The 26,433-nt window shown below is 41.4% G+C and overlaps 1 protein-coding gene across 1 annotated transcript in view; it reads right to left on the bottom strand.

Moving 5' to 3' along the window:
- The window catches only part of HS6ST3 (heparan sulfate 6-O-sulfotransferase 3), a 279,329-nt gene extending 253,590 nt beyond the window's left edge, over positions 1–25,739 (bottom strand). Inside the window, exon 1 of the mRNA XM_072348661.1 lies at positions 24,964–25,739. Coding sequence (XP_072204762.1) covers positions 24,964–25,502 — 539 coding nt within the window. The 5' untranslated portion in view covers positions 25,503–25,739. The remainder of the gene's footprint in view (positions 1–24,963) is intronic.
- Between the last annotated feature and the right edge of the window lie 694 nt (positions 25,740–26,433).

Raw genomic sequence — 26,433 nt, forward strand, 5'->3', positions numbered from 1 at the left:
ATGTAGAACATGAAAAGTACATAAATGAGGCATCGTGGATTATACATATTACACAGTTAAAAGTATAGTGGAGAAGATGAAATGTCCGTGATGCTGCCCACAAAAGAACACAGTAATTCCCAAGCCAGATTTTAACGCAGATTTCTCACCTAGGTTGAGAAGCATTATTTTGGACTAGTAAACCCAACCAGGTCTGGTCTGTACAGAAGTTGTGCCACAAGCACTCCTGCATCAATTGCTATTCTGATGTTGGCAAAACTGAAGTTTTAGGGAAGCATCTAAGATACCATACCTTGGCCTCAGCAAAGTCAGGAACACACTGATCTGAGAAAGCAAACGACATGCTTGCAAGTACCAGATAGCACTAAAAAAGTTTCTCTGCACTGTAAAATCTAATCCTCCTACAGTCATCAAAAGCAACTACAGCTATATAGCAACCGAGGAGTTGTACTGGTCCTGCAACTAGGTGCATGTTACTCAAACTCTTCATATTACTACAAAGCAAGTCCCTGCTAACACCCTTCTGCCCACACCACAAGGCTAAGGAGTTTGAACGAAGTGCTGAATTTTCCTTTCCACATCACCTCCTGGGTATGCAAAGGATAGTTTTTCCTGCGCACTATCACAGCTACAAGCTACCAAAACAAGAGGGAAGATAGCAGATATGGTTTCAAACTACAGCATTCCAACAGTTTTATTCAATCCTAGCACCCCAGTGCATGAAAGCACCACTGGGTAAAACTACCATGAGTGGTTCACTGCAGAACAAGTCAAACAATGAGACCTTCTCAAAAACTCCTGTAAAGGCATCCTTAACCTTTCAAGTATCTGAATTAACACCTTGTAGGGCTAAAGTATTAATTAAGCAACAGTTTGAGAGACATCAACAGTTTGAAAGATGTCAACTACTACCATAAACAGTGGCTGTGGGCCTCAAGGGCTACAATTAATCTTACTTTCTACATGCTCATCTATGATATCCTTCAAATAAATGCCTGCTACATTTCAATATCTTTCAGCTAAACATTTTTACGTGACATATAATTATTTTCAGAAGATATCCATGGTGGATTCGGTGTAGATACTAATATATTTTGTGAGAGAAAAAAGCTTTCCTATTTCTGCTGTTAAGGGCAGTGTATTACTTCAAATAATAAGTGTAAGAAAAATCCTTGATTTTCTAAGATGCACTTTTTGCACTACACACTCCAGTAGAAGAGAGTCATGCTTAAATTCACATCAAAAATACCTACTTGTTTGATTGGAGGAAGTCAGAGTGAGAGGTTAAGGAGGTTTATCTTTCTTGTTACAAGTTAGATGGAGAGAAGTTTGGTGTTCATTTGTGAGGTTGTTTTAAATGCAAGTTAGAAACTAAGTATCACACTGTTTCAACATATAGTACCCAATCAGATACAGAGACACACAGGTACATTCACACAAATAGATTTACGTAGCACAGATGACTGTACATGTAAAAATCTCCAGACAGTTCATCTTTGTAAAGAAGTAAATATTGCAAAAGTAAGTAGTTGCATGCCCCAAAGCCTCAGAGGCAGTCAGAGGCATCAAAAGAACTGTTCTAAGCAATGTCTATGAACAAGTTACTCTTGACAAATACAGTAAATACTTTAAACTTAAGAAGTTTCCTATCACAGACCTCTTGAATAGATGATCCCCAGCAACTGCTCCAAACTTAGATCACTCTGTGACATGTACAGCCACTCCTATACGATCACAGAATACCCCAGGATGGAAGGGACAATCCTCCACAAGGATCATGGAGTCCAACTCCTGGTTCCACATAGGATCAGTCAAAATTCAAACTCATCTGAGAGTGGTCTCTAAATGCTCCATGAAATACAGTAGGTAAGGTCAAGAAGAAAACTATATTGTGTAGAGAAGACAAAAAATACCAGAGTGTGGTCATTTGTTTGTATATGCTTCAATATTCACGTATCCAAAATGAATAACAAATAACACAGCTAGTATGCAGCTCACACATAGTCACAGCTCTCTGGTGTCTTCCTCTTTCAGTTACAGCTCATATGACTTTGATAGCTGCTTCAGAGTTTGTTTGCCTTTATAGCAATGGGTTTACAGAAGGACCAACATTACAGTATTTCAATGGCTTCTATCTGCTTCAAGGTAGAAGAAAAGGCACTGAGCGTCCATTCATAACACTGGCAAACAGAATCAGCTTTTGTATTCCACTGTAACAGCTAAAGACCAGCCAAGGCCTTTAGATTAAGTACCACTTAACACATGGGTTGTGGTTTCACCTGGCAGCAGCTCAGCACCACGCAGCCATTTGCTCATTGTCCAAGTGAGAAGAGGGAAAGAAGTGGAAACCAAATGCAACTCATGCATTGAGACCAAAACTATTTCCTAAGACAGAAGAAGAAAATGGGGAAAAAAATAAAATGCAATTGTAACAATATATACGGATGTCCACAATGCAATTACTCACCACCTGCCAAACAGTGCCTGCCAGCATCACAGTGTCTCATTCCACCAACTGGCATGCAGCAGCCATCCATCAGCCAACTGCCTGTGGCTCTATACCCCTCCACAAGGTGTCATGCAGTACAGGATGATCTGGCCTCATTCTGACTCTGCTGGTCTTGCCCGGATACTATTTGTATACTACAAACACCTACCTTATAAATCCAGTTACCTAGAAAGGCAATTTGTCTTTTCCATGCATTTTACACAAAGAATGTTCATCTCAGATGTTATTTTATATGCTTAAATTAAACTGTAAAAACTTAAATGTTAAGTTTAAAAACGAGGACAACAGTTCAAGAATGGTCTTGCTGGTCTTACCAAAGATTCAGTAATTGTAGATACAACTTGGGCTACAGAGATGCAAAAGAAAACAATGCAAACATGGGCTGTGGATAAAACTTCCTCCTCTGAAAATTCTGTCAGCATCCACCGATTCTGTCACAGAAGTGCCTCGGGCACTTAAGAATGCCTTCGTGTTCAGTGGCTCTTGATTTTAGATGCTTGTTTCAAAAATAGTCATGGAATTCAGATGTTGCTAAGTTATGTTTCTACTTCTCCTCACAACAGAAAGAAATGCCATTTTTTAAGTCACATAAAGCACTGTAAAATACCAAAATAGGTATTTTCTTAATTTATGCTGAAGTCTTCATTCAAACTCCAGGAGGCAGAGAACACGTTTGTCAAGAAGCTAAATTTTACTCGCGGTTAGATTCACTCTTAGGGATGGAAAGCTTTCTTCTTCTTTGAAGGGTTATGATGACAGTAAAAGTTCTTTCTACAATAAATGTTTGAAAATGTTGTTATCTAATGATAAGTCTTGCCACAATAATTTCATGATGATACTCCATAGGAATAATAAAATGTTATAGATACACGTTGATTTGATGTTGCAAGCAATTACTTACCATATTTCTATCAAGCAAGAAATAAACTACATGCTGTTAATAGTGCAACTCCTAATCAAACAAAGACAAGGGCTTCCTAATAACTGACAGAAAGAAAGCACTCTTGCTGGTGTAGTATAAATCTAAGAAATGTAATATCATCTTTAAAATGACAAAGGAGCTGGGAGATGAAGTTTTTGCATGAATTAAATATGACAGCAGATTGCCATTCAAGCAAAGCCAAACCCTCAGAATAAGTATGCTTTGAAAAAGACTATGGAAAGTACTATTTGTACTCACTCCTTCACTCTTGCAGCACGCTCACAGTAAATCTGTTTATTGCATCCTGACAGTCAACAAGTGGCTTCAACATGACAAATGGCCGGAAAGCTAAGTGGTACGCACAGATTTCATGAAAGAGGAAGCTAGCAGAGCAATTTTTTCTAAACATAAATATTTGAAATATTAATTTGAACAGGACGGTTAACAGCATCATGTAAATAAGAACTATTGATCTGACATTTCAGAACACTTAAGGGAACTAATCCTTTCCCTTTAGCATTTTTTTTCTTAGTTACACCTGAGATAAGGTGAAGATTCCTAAACATTTTTTGATTAAACTTTCATTGCCAACAATGCACAAACATAGAACTTTCCAGTAATTCTCAGAAAACATCTATTTTGATCCAAAATTACTTTGAGAAGAACAGCTCAACTAGAAATAAACCTGCCACCAAGCGCGCAGTCCATACAGAAAGCTCTTTCACACAGCCTACAGATCAAATATTTACTGAATATTTGCTCTGGCTATTAATTTGTTCTAAGACTGATTATTTTCAGTCCCTTAAGTAGTTAGCAAAAAATATTTTTAATATTACACAATAAAAGCTAACAAGGAGTATCTGAAAATTAAGTCTAGAACAACAGGATCCTACTTCTGATTTGAAAACAAAATTAGGAAGAAATTCTTGTAGTTCCAAGATACACATCTGTTAATTTGTGTCCAAACACCTTGAATTTCCCTCAGTGTCATCTTATTAGAAGAAAATACAGTTACATAGCATGGCTGGCAGCTATCATACCCCCTTATCATTTGCTCTGTTAAAATTTGACCAACAAAGTAGCATTTATCTTGCTTACCGTCTCTACAAAGTCTAGGGAATATTTTGGAGAGGAAGAGCAACAGACCAAGAAAATAAGACACAGACATAGATGTAAAGGAACTAGTTGAAGGGGAATCTGGCTGTGTGTACTTGTTTTGGCTGGGGTGAAGTTTATGTTCTTCATAGCAACACTGCTATGTTTTGGATCTGTGATGAAAATACTACTGATAATACAGTAACTGTTACACATTACAACCTCAGCTTTCCTGCAAATGGCAAAGCATCTGTCTTCCAACGGGAAGTAGTGAATGGATGTTTTATTTTCCTTTCCTTGCACACACAGCTTTCACTAGAGCTATTAACCTGTCCCCATCTTAAGCCACGAGTTCTTGCACTTTTTTTCTACCTTTTCCAATTATCTCTCCCATCCCACTGCAAGAGGAGTGAGAAAGCAGCTGTGTGGTGCTGAGCTGCCTACCAGCGTTAACCCACAATAACAAGAAATTTGAAATCCCTAGACTATGAAATGGGAAATTTCATAGAGGGTGAGAGGGATATCATGAGTTTGCCATTTTTTAGTTAGAGAATTCACGCAAACATGACACAGTTTGAAAAAATCAAAGCTGATAGACTCTAACAGTCCTCTCTAACACATCTAGAATTCCAGGGCATTTTCAGATATTTTCAATTAAAATATGGTTTTACTGAAACAAAGTACCTCTGATTATACTCTGCCCTTCCAGGGCACTTTCTTTGGTGGATGACAAGAGGTCTATCCCATTGAGCATGCTGCCAGCACACCACCTCCAACTATCACAGAAACAGAAGGTGCACTAACCCTAGAACTGTATTTATCACAGAATCACAGAATTATAGGGGTTGGAAGGGACCTCTAGAGATCATCAAGTCCAACCCCCCTGCCAAAGCAGGCTCCCTACACCACGTCGCACAGGTAGGCGTCCAGGCGGGTCTTGAATATCTCCAGAGAAGGAGACTCCACCACCCCCCTGGGCAGCCTGTTCCAGTGCTCCGTCACCCTCACCGTAAAGAAGTTCTTGCGCACATTCGTGCGGAACTTCCTATGCTGGAGTTTCAGCCCATTGCCCCTAGTCCTGTCCCCACGCACTACTGAAAAGAGACCAGCCTCAAAATGTTTGACCAACTATTTATGACCGACTATTCTTGTGCCTCCTCCAGAAAGACACTGAACTTGATAAATCATGATTTGTTACCCTATGAGATGACAGGGGGATGTAAACACAGTTCTGTTTCCTATGTTTTTCCTGTAACTGTTGCTCCCAGCTCCACAGAAGCCAAAGCTAGTCCACACTCTGTGCTCACAACTAACTTTTTACCAGCTGTATGCTGGAAGAAGTAATCTGACTGGGGATTAAATCTAGATAATTAAGCTTGCTTAACTGTAAAACGAATGAGAAGTTTCACTAAGTTTTCTAAATCTCAGAGTTCTACCAACAAGTTTTCCTGCATACACCTGGGTGTGACTCCCTGTGCACCTCCACTCCAGGAACATCCTCTCTGAGCTCCACAGAACCCTTGCCCTGCTCACTGATTAGGAAAGATCCACCCTAGGGTTAAATCAGAGCTGAACAGGCCAAGAGGTCTTGAACGCACAGTGTGAAGTTTTTCCCTCTCTTGCCTCTCTGTTTATAAGCTCTTTTCCTTATTCACCTTATCCTCCTTTTATCTCTTTCTGTCTGTAGTTTAATTGGAGTCTTTTTCAGACAAGACTAGATTCTTTTTCTGCAACTCTGAAACAACTGAGGCAATCAAATGCAGCATCTTCAAAAGCCAGATGCTGGGACAAGCTTGGCGGGTCTCCAAGTGTTTTTTAACATTGCACTGTGTGCCAGCCAAAACCAGAAGCTGCAAAGTAAGGGTCAAACACTACTCACAGTATTCTACCTTTTAATCTTTTGTATTCTTATGTTCTTCATAACATACCTTTACCTCAAAAGGCTGTTGATTTTTTTTGTGACGTACTCAAACGTGACATCAATGAGTACCAGAAGAGTCCACCTGGAAATTAATATTGTAATAGTGACATAATAGCCTATAATAAACGGAGCCTGAAGCTCACTCTGCAGAACTAGGATAAGATAAGGTACTGATTAGTAGCCATGGAAGTGAATACCATCTGTCCTTCTTACTGAATGAGGCAGGACTGTGAGGGGAGAAGAACTGCACAGTTGATTTAGGCAAGTGGAAGTTCGGTTACGCCACCCAAATACAAGGAGAGCAAATTAGAAACCACACACATCACCTCAGTTACAGGATCCCTTAAGTGAAGTATCTGATGCTAATTAAAGATGATCTGTGCTTGTGCTTAGCTACGCTTTCTACCATCAAAATATATTAACAACGAATTCAGAAACTTTTAAATCAGCTTGTATTATTCATTACATTACTGTGGAAGTAGGATACATTAAATACTGAGCAGCATATTAATCCATTTTATTTCTGACAAGTTATCCTCCAGTTTTAGAGATCATCAAATGTAATTTGCAAGAAGAGTATGTTACTGAGTTCTGTTGGAATGTATTAGACTTCAAGTAATGTATAAGTGCAAACGTTCACACTATCTTAATGATCAAGCAGTAATGAAAAACAAGGATTTTGCCCGAGGAACATTTATGTACTTAAAGATGTGTACAAAACCAAATTAAATGTGCATGCATTTCTGCAGAGAGACAGATGCAACTTCTACTGGTAAAGCACAAGGTAAACTGATTTCAGTGGTGAAAAACACACTGTTGTCTCTTAAGCTGTTTCTTTCCTTCTGGCTATTTCAGCATTCCCAAACTGAGTTCCCTTAGATGTCTGCAGTTAGGACCACACCATCTCTAATCATTTTTCAAATCTTTATTTACAAAACACCTATACTTTACAATACTACATATTTGGCTTAGACCTCATACAGGAGAGTCTTACTCCTGGCATTTTATATTTATATTTATCTTCCATCACTTTCCTCCTTCTCTTCTGTTCAGTGACTCTTGTCCCCACACCTGAGCATATTCTGCTGTCCCCTCTCCATCCCACAACTGCCCTTATACTTAGACAAAGCTATGACTAACACAGACCATCAATAGTGTACCAGACTTACTCCAAGTGAAAGCCAAGTACATTCAAATCCTTTCAAGTCTACATATCCAAAGCATAATTGACATTTAGTCACCAAAACATGTATGTATCATAAACCTGGCTTAATAGAATCATAGAATGGCTTGGGTTGGAAAGGATCTTTAATAATCATCTAGTTTCAACCCCCTGCTATAGGCAGGGACACCTCCCACTAGACCAGGTTGCTCACAGCCCCATCCAGCCTGGCCTTGAATGACAAACAAGCATAAATAAATAATAACCCCAGGTATGACCATTTCAGGAACTTTGCAAATCAGTACTGATTTTTAAAGGGCCTGAAGTCTTCACCCACAATCCAAGTCCCCAGTAAAATCATCTTCCTGACTTCAGTGACAATCTGAAGATGTCTGCTCACGTACAGGCACATCTGTACTGAAAATTGTTAGCTCTTGAAAATATAATGCTATTCTTTGGGGGACAAAAGAGTCAGTTTCCATGAACATTAGTTCACTCTGCATTTTAAAGAGATCTCAGTCTCACTCAATACACTGTTTGTTTTTTATAACCTTTAAAATTACAGAAAGATATGTCACTACCCAGTATCTGAACTGATTTACTTCCTTTTCTTTTCCATAAATAATATCTAGCAACAGAGAACAGACAATGAAGTGATTCGATAGCCAAGAGTTTACAAAACAGATCAAGAAAATTTCCTAGAATTTTCCCTGGCAAGAAAACAATTATTGCTATTGTAAATCAAATAGACCTTTGAGTAGTAGCTTGCAAACATCCCACTGAAAACCGAGGTGGTTTACACATGTTTTAAACATCTTTTAAAATGTTAAAAGATTTCCTGTGGATTTGCAGCTATGTCCTTCTAGAAGAACATATTTTTTACAAATGTTAGATTTAAAAAATAGATTTAAAGCCTGAAATTACACATTGAAAGAAACCACATGAAATTTACAGCGCTCCTGAACAGACTATCATTGCACTTTTCCAATGCAACAAAAAAGGACAAAGCTCCCTGACTGCTCACGGTGTTTGTTACTTACAGAAATTACTTTAGTAGAGAGAGGGCAGTCAATCTCTGTGACCTTACTGTACTCATAAAGGTTGTTAAATGCAGGAAATTTGGAAAAACTGCAACAAATTCTTTAAAAATGCAGTTAAGACCACAGCTTCCTCATATTCTTAAAGCAAAGGCATTTATACTTATTCACAGCACCCCAGTCTGGCTGAGACAGGCAGGACCCTCTGTGTCTCTGTGTCCCAGCCCCTGCTCCAGCAGCAGCACCCAGAGCAGGGTGCCCAGGCCCATGGCCAGGCAGCTTCTGGAGAGCCTTAAGGGAGGAGAGCCCACAGCCTCTGGGCAGCCAGTTCTCCGGCACCCACACAGTGTAGTGCTGTTCCTGGTGTGCCTTCTGTCCCCTCTGACACAAACTGTTCCCAACACCGACTTTAGTTTGTGTCCACTGCCTCTTGTTCTGTCACTAGAAACAACCAAAAAAAGCCTAGCTTCATCTTCTCTGCACCCTCCCTTCAGGAGGTATTCATAGACATTGATGACATCCATAAATATTGATGAGATTCCCTCCTCTTCTCCTGGGTGAACAGTCCCATCTCTCTCAGCTTCTCTTAATAGGAGAGGTGCTCAGGTCCTTTGATCAATCACCTTGGCAGCCTTCCTTTGGACACTTGGCAGTATGATCCAGAACTGAATCCAGTACTCCAGGTGCAGCCTCACCAATGCTGAGTAGAGCGAAAGGACCACCTCTCTAGATCTGCTGTCAATACTCAAACTACTTTGCCCAAGGCAGCCCAGGATACAGTTAGCTTTCTTAGCAGCAAGGGCACATTGCTGACTTACATTCAGTTTGGTGTCCACAGGGATCACAGAATCACCAAGGTTGGAAATGACCTAAAAGATCATCCAATCCAACCATCCACCCATCACCAATAGTTCTTACTAAACCATGTCCCTCAACACAATGTCCAAACATTCCTTGAACGTTCCTTGAACGTCCAGGGCCAGTGACTCCACCACCTTCCTGGGCAGACCATTCCACTGCCTGACCATCCTTTCTGAGAAGTAATGTTTCCTAACATCCAGCCTGAATCACCCCTGGCACAGCTTGGAGCCATTCCCTCTAGTCCTATCACTAGTTATGTGAGAGAAGAGGCCATTCCCCAGCTCTCTACATTTCTGTACCGGTACTGGTATGTTGTGGCGTATAGAATGAGTTGAAGGAAAGGAAGAAAACATTTCTTCCCTACACATTGAGCACTCTTAGGAATGCAGAAAACAAACACACAAATTACAGAAAGGGACAGTCAGGCAAGGAGGGAAGCTCTGGAGCAGTTAGCACTGACAGTGTTCTTGACAGCTTCCAAAAGCACAACTGCAATCAAGCTTCAAAAGGCAACCTAACAAAGAGATAGAAAATACAGATTGACTCAAGCTGAGCAACCACTAGGAGAAGGAAAAGTGAGCTGGATTTGAAGGAGAAAGGAAAAAAGAAGGACCAAGGAAAAGCCAACACACCTGAATGGCACATAAAACAACAGATTTGTTTTCCAGCTTTATGAACGATTCCCCCTCACACTGAGGTTTCCATAATTTTTTCAGTTCTGGTCAGATTTATTACATGTTATCATAAAGTCTTTAGTTCTGGAGATTTCAAATTTTGGTATGCTCAATATTAAAATGGAGACGGGAATACACAGCAGAAATAATTCCACATGTATGTGCTGCCTGGGTCAAGGTCCTAGCAGACTGTACAGCATTACTGAAAAAGATCCCATCATTTCTTTAAAAAGCTTCATAGTCAAAGATTTAAAATTATAGTTTCAAAAGCCAGTGCATTTTATCTTAAAAGTGCCAAATGAAAGTAAAGGATTTCTTTGCTTTATACATCTTTAAGAACTCAGAGGTAATATTTCTAAGCATTGCTATCATACATACCTTTGCTAGCATCTGTACAACTGAATAAAAAGCTTTGCAGATTCAGAACTTCAGCTGAATAGGATTTACCATAGCAGATGTGCTTAGATACATCTTCTCACATGCAAGTACTTTTCATACCAACTTCTCATCAAGCCAAAAAGAAATGCATTTTCATTATGGAAGGGATTAAAAGTTGCATACACATACAGCTCACAGAACTTTCACTCAAAGTTTACCGTATTCCATAATGACTGCTTTGATTCAATGGATTTATAATCCATCCATTGCAATGCAAGTGTCTGCATAAGACTGAGTTTCAGTGCCACATGGGCAACCACAACCAAGAAACCTGAATCTGATGTGACAAACATTATGTGTAAGGTGTGAAAGAATTATGATTTGCACTAGCTTGTCTTCCTTCCTGAGGAGTTTGCATTTATTTCAAAAAGTAGTAAGTAACAGCAGCAAAATGCTTGTAAACCATTTCTCTATCAGTGATAGAGATTTTTTTTTTCTTTATGGTTGATCACACCCGGTTGGAGAGTAACAGTTCAGTTCATCATATTATCCCACTGTCTAGTCCATACCTTATTCAAATTGCCCAAATGCCACTAGGGAAGAGTTTGATTTGGTTCTTATTAAGGTCAATCCACTGGCCTTCATAGCCAGTCCCCTAATTGCAGAAGAGGGTGAGGTTGGTTCATCACAGCTTGCCACTCAACTTTGTACTGTCTGTTCCCAGTCCTCTTCTGGTTCTTTGCATGACTGGAAATGGCTTCTAATGAAATCTGCTGTCACCTTTCCAGGGATGGAGGTGAGACCAAGGAACCTGAAGCTCTTTAAATCTTCCTTGCTGTCTTTCTTGAAGCGAACTATGATGTCACCTCAAAGCCCATATTGCACAAGGAAAAAACTACGATATTTGTATGCATCACTACACGTTTATTGACCAAGAAAGCCAACTGTCATTTAGCAGTGACTTACCTAATAAAGTCCTACTGCAAGTCCTCACAGTCAGCTTCTTCCTGACAATCCACAGTATCACTATCTCAGTACTCATTTTCTTTCTGGATGCTATCCCTTTCCTATTGGTTGTTTAATTCTTGAGCTTCTTTAGATGCCATCTGGTTGTGGTAAGCAGTGCCTTTAAATAACATCTGGTTCATGTCAAAAAACAAACAAAAAAAACAACCACACACCTTGTTCCATAACTGCCTCCACCAACTTTTGAAGAAAGACACAGAACTTCTCCGAAGCTCAAAAGATGAATACAAATGAAAGTAGTAAAACTGTAACTTCTTGAGATTTCCAGGCTACAGAAGGAGAGATATCTATTAGCACTACACATTTTCTAGTAGGCTTCACATTCCAAGAGCATGATTTATGCTTTCTGAAAGTTTTTCCTCTAAACATCTTCCTTAGTTGCACTGCATTTTTACTATATCCTGCCAGAATTTATGATCCTTCCAACTTTGCTCTTGCAGACAAAATTTGACCTTTAAAACACCGTGAACAGCTTTGTGTTATACCTCTCTTGCTACCTGCTGTTTATGCTGCTACACCCACCTCAATTTGATAGGTGCATGCATTAGTTTCAGGACTCCCATACAGCATCTTTGTAGTTCCCATGCCACTCACAAGGGTTTTACTTTTAGAAATTCTTTTCAATTTTTAAGTATTTTTTTTTTTAAATAGAATTTTTAGAGGGGAAAAGTGTGTTTGTTCTTATAAGAGACAAATATATTTTACAGAACAACTATTTGTCAGCAGTGATCTGAACCACATACTGCACATGGTGGTCAGAACTACAGAGTAAAAAACTTCCCTCCCCTTTCAGGTTTGCTGACGAACTGCTCCATGAAATACTCATCAACTGCCTAGCACTTGAGTTTCCACATCAATCACTGCCACAGCCACTACCACCATGCTGAGGGAGCAACATAACTGAGAAGCCAGAAGAGAATGGCAGCTTCTATGCATCTATATGCCACACTGCTCTTAGGGCTCCAGGTCTTGGAATTAGACATTCATCATTCTTCATAAACTGCTGTTTCTCTTAATTTATAACTCATAACTGCAGAGAAAGACAGATAGTCAACATGAATTCAAGAAACACGAGGCAAAAAAAAGACAAATTCTATTAAGAGATAAAAAGACGTAAACTAATTGCTTAAAATTAGCTCTCAAGTATTTGAAAGCAACGCAGATTTGACCAAGACAGAATAAACCACTGCCCAGCCAGAACAGCTGCTGAAAATTCACTTGATAGAGTTCTGCATATTCCAGTGTTCTGATGCAAACACAGATGTACTACTTAGATTTTCTTGCCTTTTGTCTCCATCATGTGACCACATTTCCCTCTGTGTACCCCAGGATTATCTCTCACCCTACTTACAGATAACTTCTTCACTTCATACCTACCTAGACTCATCAAACTACTACCATTTTTCCTAGGATCCAGGGGCTTTAGCAGTCTTCCTTCTTCCCTTCTGTGAGAGGGAGAGAGCACTGAGACCCATCAACCTTCCTTCACTTCCTGGAAAGGTTAACAAAGCTACTGGCTATAAAGATTGCAATATACTGTAAGTCCAGAAGAAAGGTAATATTCTGAAAAAAGCTCCCCTAGAATCATAGAATTTCTCAGCTTGGAAGAGACCTTAAAGATCATCAAGACCAAACATAATCTAACCATACCACCCTAACTAATAACCCTCTGCAAAATCATGTCCCTGAGCACCACATCCATACAGTTTTTAAAGACATCCAGAGATGGTAACTCAATCACCTCCCTGGGGAGCCCATTCCAGTGCTTAACAACCCTTTCCATAAAGAAGTTATTCTTTGTAGGGCTCATCCTATAGAGCAGGGGTTTCAGTACTGCTGACCAACAACTGATAGTAAAGCACAATTCTTCCAGTAACTATCAAAGTCAATCTTAAATACCTTCTTCTCCAAGACATCATGGAAGTAAAACAATAAGGCATACATCATAGAGACTACTTTCAATCATTTAATATTCTTCTGCTAAAATAATCTGAATACAAATCTAAGAAACAGCTATATAAACCGAGTAGCAGCTTTAGGAAGCTGATAGAAACAGAGTTAAAGAGAATATGTTTCAGGTAGAGAAAAGAGCAGTGATTCCTCCTTATCAGCTTTTGTGTACTGCTAGGAACAGAGAGAAGAATAAAACAAAGTTAGGGCAGATTAAAGTAGTAAATTCAGTTAGCCCTCATACATCTCAGACCAAAGAGCTCAAACTCCCAGAGCCCCATTGAACTTCAGCAAGTCAGAGAAGCTCAGATCTGAACAACCCAAGCCTGCAGTTTGCCAAACAAGCAGAATACAGACAAGCACCACTTCAGCCAGCTCACTGTACACACAAAGCAAGCAAGTACACCGTGAACAAGAAAAGTACCCGAGACAAAAGCAGAAGAGCTAGCAAAATAGGGGGAGCAGCAATGTGTGAGGATGGGTAAAGATAGGATGACAAGAAGTTAAATCAGAACTGTAAGACATAACCCTGGATATCATAATAAACAACAAGTCCTCCTCCTGGGGAGTGGGGAAGTACTGAAACAGATAATTATGGAAAAGTTATCCTCTAGTACCCTGTGTGCTTTTGAGCTCTTCTCTTGTTTACCCATATACAAGAAAATGAAAAACCTCTAGTCATGGTGCTAAAATTTAGCTCCTGAAAATACACACAATTTTATTTAAAATAAAAATGTAACTACAATAACGTGCTTACTATGAACACTTCCTAATTCATTTTATTTACTTAGACTATTTTCTTTGGAAAAATCTCATAATGGACTGAAATGCAAGCAATGGAGCATGAAACAAGAATGATAAACATCTACCATTCCAAACAATCTCCTAATCCAAGCTGCAGTTCTGTGTGGCTGCAGTTAAGCTTCTCAGTCAATCTGTTTGTCAGATGCCGTCCATCAGTTTTACTATTACTCTACACCAATGCCCAGCAGCCGTTTAGATGCTTGCTACTGACCCATATCACAATAGGATTCTTTATCATATTGTCAGGTATCTGACAATTTAATCAAAAGAAAAAGAGATATACAATAATGTGAAATAATCTGCAGGTGTCAGAGGCAGGGCTACAAAACAAGGCAGTGTGCAGTTACATGCTCACTGACCTGCCAGCTTTAGAGTGAGGATATAGGTGATGGAGGAAAAAAAAGCTAAGACCTTGCTGAAAAAAATGTCATGTATTACAGAGGACCAAAACACTTTAAGAAATGCTATGTCCAGTTACTCTATGCGCTCTGCAGAAACACAGACAAGAGGAAACCAGCCCCTCATAGAATCATAAAATGGCCTGGGTTGAAAAGGACCACAATGATCATCTAGTTTCAACCCCCCTGCTATGTGCTGGGTTGCCAGTGACCAGACGAGGCTGCCCAGAGTCACATCCAGCCTGGCCTTGAATGCCTCCAAGGGCGGGGCCCCTGAATCATTTATTTTGGAAAAGACTCATAAAAACACCAATCCAACTATCAAAAAACTACCACATCTACCACTAAACCACATCCCTAAGCTCCTCAACTACTCGTCTGAAAGAAAAGTCAGAAAACAGGCAATTTCAGCTAGGTGAAAAGGCAAGTACTTTTCCTCTACAGATGGCCAGACACTAGAAGATACTGCTCAGAGACACTGTAGTTTCTCCACAGATTCAAACCCTGTAGATGATGCCCAAAGCAACCTGGTCCAGTTATACTTCTGAACCGGGAATTGGGCTCAATGTCTGTTAGAGATCCTATCCTACCTACATAATTCTGCAATAAATAAAAGTGACTAGTAGCAGAGAAAAACAATAATTCATGAAGTTACTCTTCTCACTTAAACGTTGTTAAATCAACAACAGAATAGATATGGCTTGAACTTGAAAAAGGCTCTTCCACCAGGGTTTCAACAGTAAGAGAACGACACTCACGTTTGAAGCCTCTTGGAAGCTAATGGTTCTAATCCCATAACTAAAACTGGAGATCTAGTTAATGGATGAAAAAGTTACATGACAGCTACACTATGAGTAAGACTGGCCTGCTGCACATCCAGTTGCAGTGTTAGTGGCAGTGTTTTGCTATGTTTTTTTTTTTGGGGGGGGGGGGGTCAAATATTTGGAACAAAAAAACTAAGCATTTCAGGTAGTTTTATGTGAAGCCAGAGACTGGATTTCTGGATTTGATGATCTTTGTGGGTCCTTTCCAACTCAAAATACCCTATTATTTCTTCACCTTGCAAGACTGTAGCTGTATTTCTGCTCCCAGCACTTCTCTGGTGTCTTCCAGCCTCAGCCCTTACTTCAGGCTCACAGCTGATTCCTATGCTCCTCTTTACTTCACCTCCTACTCTTAGGAATTCCTCAGCCAACACAATCAGTTGCTATTCCACTCATCACCAAATTCTCAGCTGTAGTCTTTATGCAAATACACAGAAATGAAGTCAAGAATAGCAAATAGCTACTTTTGAGTGTGAAAATATACAAAGCGAGATATAAGTTTATTTGCCACTTAAAGAAAAGCCAGTGCTAGAATAGCAATAGAAATATGTAACTTGGTTAAAGAAAAAAGTCCTCTTTCCTACATTACTACCTCTAAAATTTAATTCTACGTGCATTTAGGCTTGCCTAAGTCCTAAAAATAGAAGTCTAAGACTCAGCAAGCTCTGTCCATTGATACCGTTACACCAAATATAAGAATGGGAAGTTCGTTATGATCCCTGGACTGATTAAGATAATAATATTGAAAATTAAACTGTTTGTATATCCTATATTTTAGCGTATGTATAATAAGTCTACAATTTATTCATTACTGTCAATAAAAAAAAGCAGCCATTACCCTGGAAATATATAGCCATGTCTACCCAGACATTTTTTTTCCCCTCCATGAGAATTCTTGACATGTTTTTCAACTATCAGAATGATGCAATTTGGATAAACTAGCATACATAGGATGTTAGATACACTGTGAGCCACTTTCACAACTGCCTTCAGTGAAGAAAGTAGAAGCTTTTTCTCCTTAACAAGGTACGCACAACTCAGAAACAGTGCTGTTTTATTGAGTATTCCTTCCACTGTTCAATGGAGTTTGAATAACAGCGTACAACACACAGTCAACATGTGACACTACATTGAGACAACTACACCTCCCCTCTAGGTGGCTTTTATGATTCAATAGTTCTGGAGAAAATAGCCAACCAATTTCTCAAATGATTTAACTACTAAAGGCACTTATCTGAATTGATCTGCACAAGCTCAGCTTTTACAGCAGAGGAACAGCTCCATACTACCTACTACTATTTCTTAAGTAGGTTACAACTTAAAATATTCTGTTTCTTAAAATTAGCAATAACTTCGAAGTATATCATATATACCATATACCCAGATTTCATGTTAGAAGTTCCCACAAAAGTTCCTTCCCAATTCAATGAAGTTTGGCTTCTTTCATAAGAGTGTCCTTGAGCTCCCCTTGCTTTACATCCCAACTCCCTACTTTACATCTCCAAAGCAATAATTTTTAATTCCAGTTGTGATACCATTGAAGATTGTTGCTGAAGAGAATGTAGTATTTTTTCAGCTTCTATAGTCACACAGGTGACCAATCATCAAACTCTTGACTATATAGCCAAGGACCCGGAAGAAACTACTTCCACACCCAGATGACCAACTAGCAATTTGCACCCTTGCTGAGCTGGTAGTTTATTAGCATTCCATTCAGCTAATGTTTCCAATTCTTTTATCAGTTTAACTCCTACTGTCATGACGTTTTCTACAATACTTGCTTACTTTTCCAGCTTACACTGAACAGGTTTCTTACTTTGTCTTGGATATTCTGGAGGAGTATTTTTTGTTAAGCATGCCTCCCTCCCATCACTCCTGAGTTCCCAGTTTACTTATTTACAAGAAGTAACTGGTCTCTGAAGGAAGGTCAGCATCTCCAAGTACTCTAACATCCTGAAAAGCACCAAACAGCATCTGAAACCACATGCCACCCTTCCTAGAAATCTCATGTTATTTCACAGAATATCACGTTATTTCACAGAATCAGGTAGTAAAGCATCAAGTCAGTTATGAATATCATGATTTGTTTCATCAGTCCTTCATTATGTTCCTTAAATGGTTTCATTCTTGCACAGTGATTTATTCTTAGAAAATAATTATGCTTCGTAGCAAAGCAACCACTGCCCTCTGAGACTGAAGACTGTATTGGCACAGGAACACACTTCATACCATTTAAGCAATCATTACCAAGATCTTAAGCACTGCTCATGCAAGAGACCACAGGTGTTTCAAGAATTATCAACACTGCCATTCTAGAATATTCAGAAAGATCAACATCTACCTCAGTTTTGTTCAAGATGTGTTTCATTGTTAATCTTTTTCCCTTTTATTAGTGGTCATGACCTATCTGTATGATTAAGATTGACAAGTCAGACCAGCTTCCTTGACAGTATTTAAAAAGCTTGTTCAGCAATAAGCAAATGTTGAAAGGACTTTAAGGTACTGTGTAAGGCAACTCAGAACATAAAAACAATCACTTTAGCCTAACACTTAATCAAGAAATTAGTCTAAGTTTAGGCTGCAAGTACTTCCAGAGAGCAGGCAGCGTACTGAATACTAGATGCTTCAAAGAATACAGGTTCCCTTGCATTCATCAGGTCTCATGCTGCACAGACAGCAGCAAAGTCTTTGTGCTTGGAGCTCAAGTCACTATCATCACTGCACCAAGCTCCAAGAGGAGCTTTCCTGTTACTGAATTTGAAGGCAACATATGAAAACTGCCAGCACACCTGAGGGGGGAAATCATTCAGTTAAAATGGTTCTCTGCCCTTTTCATTTGGCTTCTGTCATCAGTAGAGCTGAGTTGGCATAGATTCCCCCCCATTCTCCTCCCATCAAAGCAGTATCAGAAAAAAACTGAAGTTTAAATTTTATCCTTTATTGTTGCCAATGACCGTGTCTACAGACAGAATCTCTATCAGCAGAATGACAATACGCAAACTTTTCCCACTGCACCTCAAAATAACACATACCCTAAAAACTAAGAAGTGGTTTTAGTATCAGTAATCAAGAGGACTGGAAATTACTTTAATACAGGCAGCTAAGTAACAGAAATTTAGAAGCATCTTATTAACACAAGAGTTAAGCCATCCACCATCTTAAAACACTGTACAGCCCTAAAGCAAGGTACTGATGGTTCCTCTGTATTTTTTTTTCCTTCCCTAGATTTTAGCCTGCCTATATTATAAGAAGCCAAAAACTCAATCAATTCCTCATCAGATTGGTGCTAGCAACTTCCTTTAACAGTAGCAGTTAGCAGAAAACATGGAGTTCTCATCATTTTTGTAGCCCCCAAGCACAACAATCTGCTGAGATTTATTGCAGCAGCTTCAGAGATCTCAAGACAAGACTTTGGGTCAAAGATTTTCCAGGGCTGCACCAACCTTGACACTGGAGATTTCTAATCCCATCAATCATTGGCTGGCTTCTCCTAAAGGTGGGATGCAGGGCAGTCATCTCACTGGAGACAAGCACAGTGCGAAATTAAGTCGGGTAGAGTTGTTAGGTATCGATACAACAGAAGTAAAAGAAAATGCCCCTAAAAATAGGATAAATAGACAACACTTCCTGTTAGTGTCTGTAAAAAAAAACCTAATGTTCTAGAAACAAAAAAAAAGAAGGGGGGACCAGGGGAAGAACTCCCTGAAAAGCAATTCTCAGAAGTTGAATCAAACAAAACGTATTACAATGGAACTGAATTCTATTCAGTGTTTGCATCAACAACACAGCTACTGAATACAGAATGCATTTAAATATGCCAATGATGTAAAGCTAAGGACGAATTAAAACTCAGATCAATTTTGCAAATTAAGTGAACTGGCATAAAAGGAATAAAATCCAGTGGGAATGAGCATAAAACTCTACAATTAAATGGAAATTATTGGTTGTATAAAAAAAGACAATGGGAAATGTAAGCAATAGCCTTTGAGAAAAGAAGCAGTGTCTAAATCTCGAGCTGAAAGTCAGTGTCAGACAACTGCAAAATGAGCAAGTGTAACTGTACAACCAGAAAGACAATTTGTAGAAGAAATGAAGTAATCTGTTCTGCTCCACATTCTATTATATGCACAGATGAAAAATTGTACCCCCGCTAAAGCATCACATTTCCATCTGGAAAAGCAAAGATTTCCATGTGGAGTAAAGCACTCAGGCCTGGGGCCTCCAGTACAGGAAGGACATGGAGCTCTTAGAGCGGGTCCAGAGGAGGGCCACTAAGATGATCAGAGGGCTGGAGCACCTCTCCTATGAGGTTGAGGGAACTGGGTTTGTTTAGCTTGGAGAAGAGAAGGCTCCGGGGAGATGTCATTGTGGGCTTCCAGTACTTGAAGGGAGCGTATAAAACAGGAGGGGAACAGCTGTTTTCAACCCAAGCCATTCTGTGATACCATGATTTCAAGAAAAGAACTGGCACAAATCCAAAGAAGTGAAACAAAACAAATGACCTACAAGAAGTAGAAGATGAGCCAGATTTGGTTATTTTTTTAAGAGAAGAAGGCTGAAAGAGAACTTCCTAAGAACCGAAGAACCCACTAGGCTAATGAAGATAAAGGGTTTGATTTTTCTTCAATGTTCCTCAGAAAATCCACATTAAGCACTGGAGGGAAGATAACACCGCTTTATAGCAGGAAGGGCAATGAAACCCCTGAAGGAACTACCAAAGGTTCCAACACAAAAAATAAACCAAACACTACAGTGTCAGTAGCAGGATCTCAAAACACTTTTTATCCTTCCTATTCGTTAAACATCGGAAAGGGAGGCAAAAGAAACAAACCTATAAGAGCTCATTGGTTCTAACATTCACTTCAGTAGAAGACACCAAGGCGTGCTAGAGCATTTCTCTACTCTTTTCCAGTTTCAATACTAGCAACATTTACAGCTTTTTATTCTCTTCTCCCCATTACCCTCAGCATAGCCTTAATTTTTAATTAGCACTCTTACGTTTTTGTGATGATGATGGTTACCATGGCTGCAAAGGAAGGAGCCCATCTTATGCTCTTGTTAGAGCCTTGGAAAAAAAAAACAAACAAAAAAACCACCTCAGTATGACTGCGCCAGAGGAAAAAGGAATCTGCTGGCTTCTATTTACCTTTCTCAATTCTGTTACTCGTGGGTCCACTGCTGATTTATACTTCCACCCAGTAACAGAGTTAAACAGACTTTAAGAATTGGAAAGTATAATAGAAGTGAATTAATGAAAAAAATCGATACTTCAGAAGACTTTAAAGTACTGATAATCAAGCTCGTGAGGCTTACAGAATTAGACTAATTTCACTGCTTCATGTAAGAAAATTAGACAACAACAGTTCCAATGAAATAGTCTTTCAAGTGTGAGATTTAAAAATATTACTTCCCCCGTTCAATCAAACTCACAATAAATAATAATGTGTAATTATTAATGATATTACAAACAAACAACTGAGAAAGTGTGCCTTGATAAGAAGTCTTAAGGTCCCCCTTTAGTCTACCACACATAAAGTGGAGAGAAAAAGCAACTCTTATCACATTCACCAAATTCTATCCAGTAACCTGAGAGGCAATTATCTTGGACCACTGACTGCAATCCTGGATAAGAAATACTCCTCACCAGGTTTTCAACGTCTAAACACCCATTGCAGCCTTCTGTTGTATTACCCTGAAAAGAACTGCCTCTCCTTTCATCATACCTCACACCCTTCAGAGCTGTGTTTCTCCACTGTCAAAAGAGGCAGCCTAAAGTCACTCACCTTTCTGCACTGCTGCAGAGTGCTGCACCAATTACTTTCTATTCTAACAGCTGTTTTTGAAAGACAAAGAAAATAACCCACATTACAGATATTGGATATAGCAAAATATTACCTCTGAAGTATATGTGGGAATGGTGTTACTGATGTAGAAAACTTGGAGAATCAGCCCTACGAGGAGAGGCTAAGGAAGCTGGGGCTGTTTAGTCTGAGGAAAAGGAGGCTGAGGGGAGACCTTATTGTGCTCTTCCAGTACCTGAAAGGTTCTTACAGTGAGAGTGAGGCAGGTCTCTTCTCACTAGTGACAAGTGACAGAATGAGGGGAAATGGCCTCAAGTTGCGCCAGGGCAAGTTTAGGTTGGATATTAGGAAGAACTTCTTTACAGAAAGGGTGGTTAGGTACTGGAATAGGCTCCCCAGGGAGGTGGTTGAATAGCCATCCCTGTATGTGTTTAAGAGCCGTTTGGATGTGGTACTCAGGGATATGATTTAGCAGAGGGTTTTTAGAGATAGGGTACCGGTTAGGCTGTGGTTGGACTTGATGATCTTCAAGGTCTTTTCCAACCTGGGTAATTCTATGATTCTATGATTCTCCCCGTGAAAACTATTGCATCCTTATGAGAGAAGTCACAATGCCTTAATTATGTTAATTATTACTTTAGTTTTCAGTTCAGTGTTGCAAATAATAATTTAATTTACAACTGTACCAACTGCATATTTGTCTCAACATCCAGATAGCAACTTCAGTAAGGTGAAAGACGTACTTCAGTGCTAGAAATAAATAGCTGTGTTCTGTAAACACCTCAGGTATTTCAGCAGGTCTACCACTTCCAGTCACTCAGCTGCATTGGTTGCACCTGAGCTCCCCTGGGCTGGTCCTGCCTTCCTACCAGGTGTTCAAACAGTGGTTCAGGCCATGACTTACAATTTCCCCAACAACACTGTAGTACCTAGCCTGGACACAAGATACTTTGTATTGTTTCATTCAACCAGTGGTTCAGGCCATGACTTAGAATTTCCCCAACAACTCTGAAGTACCTAGTCTGGACACAAGATACTTTGTATTGCCTCATCATTGCATCACAGATGCAACAATCCACCAGCATCAAAACTAAAGGTTGGTTCTCGGGCTTGAAACAGTTCAAAGTTACTGACCCACAATTTCAGCTTCTGTCTATTGAAGTCCCTTCAACAGCCTGATGAGATTTCAGGTCTAAAATCTCTTTCACGAGCAGTGTTTTTAAAGAAATAATCCAGGGAGTGGTAGTGCTTCACGTATTTCATGAAACCCTTAGGGCCACCCTCCATTCTTTCTCTACCCACCACACAGCCCGCATTCCCACAAATTCTAACTATAGTTTTCCTATCAACTCTTCTAAATACCTACACTGAAAGACAGGAGTTAATCTAACATAATAGCAAATAGAATACTCAATAACATGTAATCTTGTTTGACGAGGCTTTCACTTGTTTCATCTTGACTTATATTACTATTACCGGCACTGCAAGGAGCAAGTTTCCAAAACACACAGATCTATATAGGTAGTTGAAGTTACATGTATTGAGATCTGAATGAGTTTATACCTTGCTATGAAGGAAAGCTGAAGTTAGAAATACGTCCTCATTGCATCAAATGTATTACACAAAAGATCAAACACATAATATGATTCGTCCCACTGTCCCACACAGAAAATTGGGTCATATTTACCCACATTAGTCTAAATTTTTTACTCCATAGCTGGAACGTTGAAGAAAAAAATACATATTCGAGGAAGTCTAAAATGCAATGCCCTCAAAAGCTCTATAAGATAACTTAGAAGAAAAAACCAAAGTAAAATCATTGTGCTCTACTTTAGGCTCATATGATGGTCTCTTGCTTGTTTCAGGCATGCAGACACCTTACGCTCAGTGTTCAGTTCATACATTAAAAAGCCTTCAATAGTACAGTCCTTCAGCAAAGCATTTTAGGCTCAACTCCAACTTTACCAGCAGCAAAGGCATTCACAGCAGAGACAAACCAAACCTCAGGGTTATCTGATAGCTCATTTGAAAACTCTTTGGAAAAAAAAGAATTGAACTCAAGCTACTTGACTATAAAGAGAAAGCTAAGATTAAAAAGCAAAAGGTGCCAGCACAGCATATAATATACACAGAACAAGCAATGGAATGATTCAACATTATTTACAGTACTTCACTCCGGAAAGCTCACCTAGGAGGTCACACTAACCAAACCATTCCCTAACTAAGGGAACAAGAACAAAAAATTAACACTTCTCAGCTGTAGCTCTGTGTCACTACTTGTCTTCCTTCAAGCAGAATAATTACTAACGATCCACTAAATAACTCCCATGTTCTCCTTTGTAATTCAACTCAAAGTTATAAATTGACCTAATGTGATGGATTTTTTCCTTAATTTTAATGTATCAAACCTGCTACTTTACCAGTTTTACTTCCCACTTGCTATCGTTTTGATTCAAAGTAACATTTGGTTATTTACTTACTAATATTCTCCATATCAGAGGAAGAGAGGTTGCCAGGGATAGACTGCGTGCTCTCAGATATTGCTGTCAGCACTGCTCTTTGTCCTCCCTTCCCTGGTTTACACTGCTATTACTCAATATTCCTTGAAGCTGCAGAGTTACCATTATATTATTTCGTACTCCGAGACATTCACTGCGTTTCTTTCCTGCTAGCACATGAAAACACTTTAAAGTTTTATCCTAAGCTGGCTGAATTGTCCTAATTGTACCCTGCAAGTCCAGTCCAAGTCATCAGCAATCAGCATTATGTTATCCTGACTGGAATTATGCCAGATGTGTCTGGCTTTGTGTTGCAAAGGGCCTGGTGCTGGTATCATATCAAATAAGCCAGTGGTGGTTGAGCAGTTGAAGATACCTGCTTGATGCACAGGGCCAATGAAAGTGAGCCCCTGGATGCCGCTGGGCTGCATGTGTTTCCGCAGCACCGCACACAGAATGGTATGTCAGCAGTCCCTCCAAAAACATAAAGTCTTCAGACTCAATGGGTGGTAAAATGAAACATAACCCGAAAAGCTGTGCAACTGAAAGTATGATTTCCCTTAAGTATTTTACATACACCGAAGTTACAGTCGCTAACAGATAAAAGTTCAGGAGAATACCTCTGTTCCCTCATTACCGCACACGTTCGGGAGCTACCCTACAAGACAGGATCTCTCACATCAACCGCAGAAAACAGCTTAAAGATAAATAAACCAGAACAAAGCTCGCAACCCACTGCATCGCCTCGAGCTGTTCTGTGCCCACAGGAGCTGCCCTTGGACCATTTTTCCGCTTCAAACTCGAAGACTCGTTGCCAGACCCGACAGAAGCGCGGGACAGAACACGAAGAGAGGTCGCACACCCGCACGGAGCCTGCCTAAAGCCGGGCACCGCTTCGCTCCGCCGCCTCCCTTCACTGCGGCTGCACACGCAGGGGATTAACAGAAGTTTGAGGAGAAAGGAAAGCCTCGCAGGCGGCAAAGGGGAAGGAGGGCGCCCGGAGCCAGCAGCCCGGAAAGAGCGCGAGCCTTTCCGAGTTATTCGGAGGCTTTTCGCCCTTTCGCTTTTCCTCCCTCGGGCCGCTCCCGCCGCGCGGCACTGACCTGAGCGTGCGGTTGCCGGCGCAGCCGCGGCGCTCCATGGCGGCGGGCACGCAGCTGGTGAGCTCGGTCCAGTCGGCGTGCAGCCCGCAGCTCCAGCCGGTGGAGAAGCGGGAGAAGAGCCAGGTGTCCTTATCGCCGCCCGGGCGGTGGCAGGCGCACTTCTTCTGCCCGGCGCGGCAGTAGCAGGGCTGCTCCAGGCGGATGTTGCGCACCAGGTGCCGCCCGAAGGTGGTGCCGCCCGTCTTCTGGATGTGCAGGAAGACGATCACGTCGCGGCCCCGCATGTCGAAGCGCACCCTCCGGCACAGCTCCCCCCGCGCGAACGGGAACTTGGGCTCCAGCCGCGGCACGGCGGCCGCCGCCTCCTCCTCGTCCCGCTCCGCCGGGTGCCCCTCGCGGCGGGCGGCGGGGGCCGAGGCGGGCGGGCGGCGGGGGCAGGCGGCACCGGGGCAGGCGGGAGACACGTACTGGTAGACGATGAGCAGGAAGAGCAGAGCCAGCAGCGGCGGCAGCAGCCACCTGTTGAAGCGCTCGTCCATGGCGACGCGCGGGGCACGGCGCGGGCTTAGGCGCTGGCGGGCGCTGGCGGGGCGGCCGTCCCGCCCGGCTCCCTTCCCGCGGCGGCCGGTGGCATGGCCCCCGCGGGGTCGCTCGGCTCAGCGTGGCCCTCCCGACGCGGCCATCCCCGCGTCCCGGCCGACGGAGGCCGAGGCACCGCGAGCCGCCGCCGCACCGCCGAGCAGCGGCTGCCCTCAACTCCGCTCCGCTGACAACTCTCCGGCCCGAACGCACCGCTCAGCCTCCCGAGGGGCGGGGCGCCGCCGCACCGCAGACCAATCGAGGTGAGGGGCCGCCGCAGTAGCCAATGGGCGGGCGTAGCACGCCGAGTGAATCGCCAATGAGAGCTCGCGGTGAGGAAATAAGGAGGAGGTGGGAGCCGCTCCTCTTTCCTCTCCAGGTATAAGGCTCGGACCAATAGCGCGTGAGGGGGCGGTGGGACCGGCCAATGAAATAGTGAGGGCGGGGAGAAAGGCGGCCAATCAGAGGCTTCTCCAGGTGAGCGGGGTGTGAAGCTCCGGGCCGTCCCGGCCCGCCTGGTGGGTCCCGGCTCGGGGGGCTGCCGTGGCTGTGCCGGGGGCGGCCCCTGCTCCCGCAGATTGACCGCTGCTGGTAATTAACTGTCTGCACTGAGCTCCGCGTGTTCCTAAAGGCTGCCACGAACGCCTCGTATCCCACACGAGCCTCGTGCAGAACCGGGATGGGAAAGCATTGACATGCAAAGCGCTTCACGTCGGAGCTGATTGCTCTGAAGGTATTTAATCACGGAATGTCTTTATTTACTGAGGGATTAATTAGATATCTGGCAGCACCAGAACAACTTTCCTGCTCGGCACTGAAGACATCCTCCCTTTGGGAGGTCAAACAACAGCAGCACGGCAGCTCCCAAGGGACTGTTTCACTTTTAAGCTA

The sequence above is a fragment of the Excalfactoria chinensis genome, chromosome 1 (assembly GCF_039878825.1).
Source record: "Excalfactoria chinensis isolate bCotChi1 chromosome 1, bCotChi1.hap2, whole genome shotgun sequence".
Classification (NCBI taxonomy): domain Eukaryota; kingdom Metazoa; phylum Chordata; class Aves; order Galliformes; family Phasianidae; genus Excalfactoria; species Excalfactoria chinensis.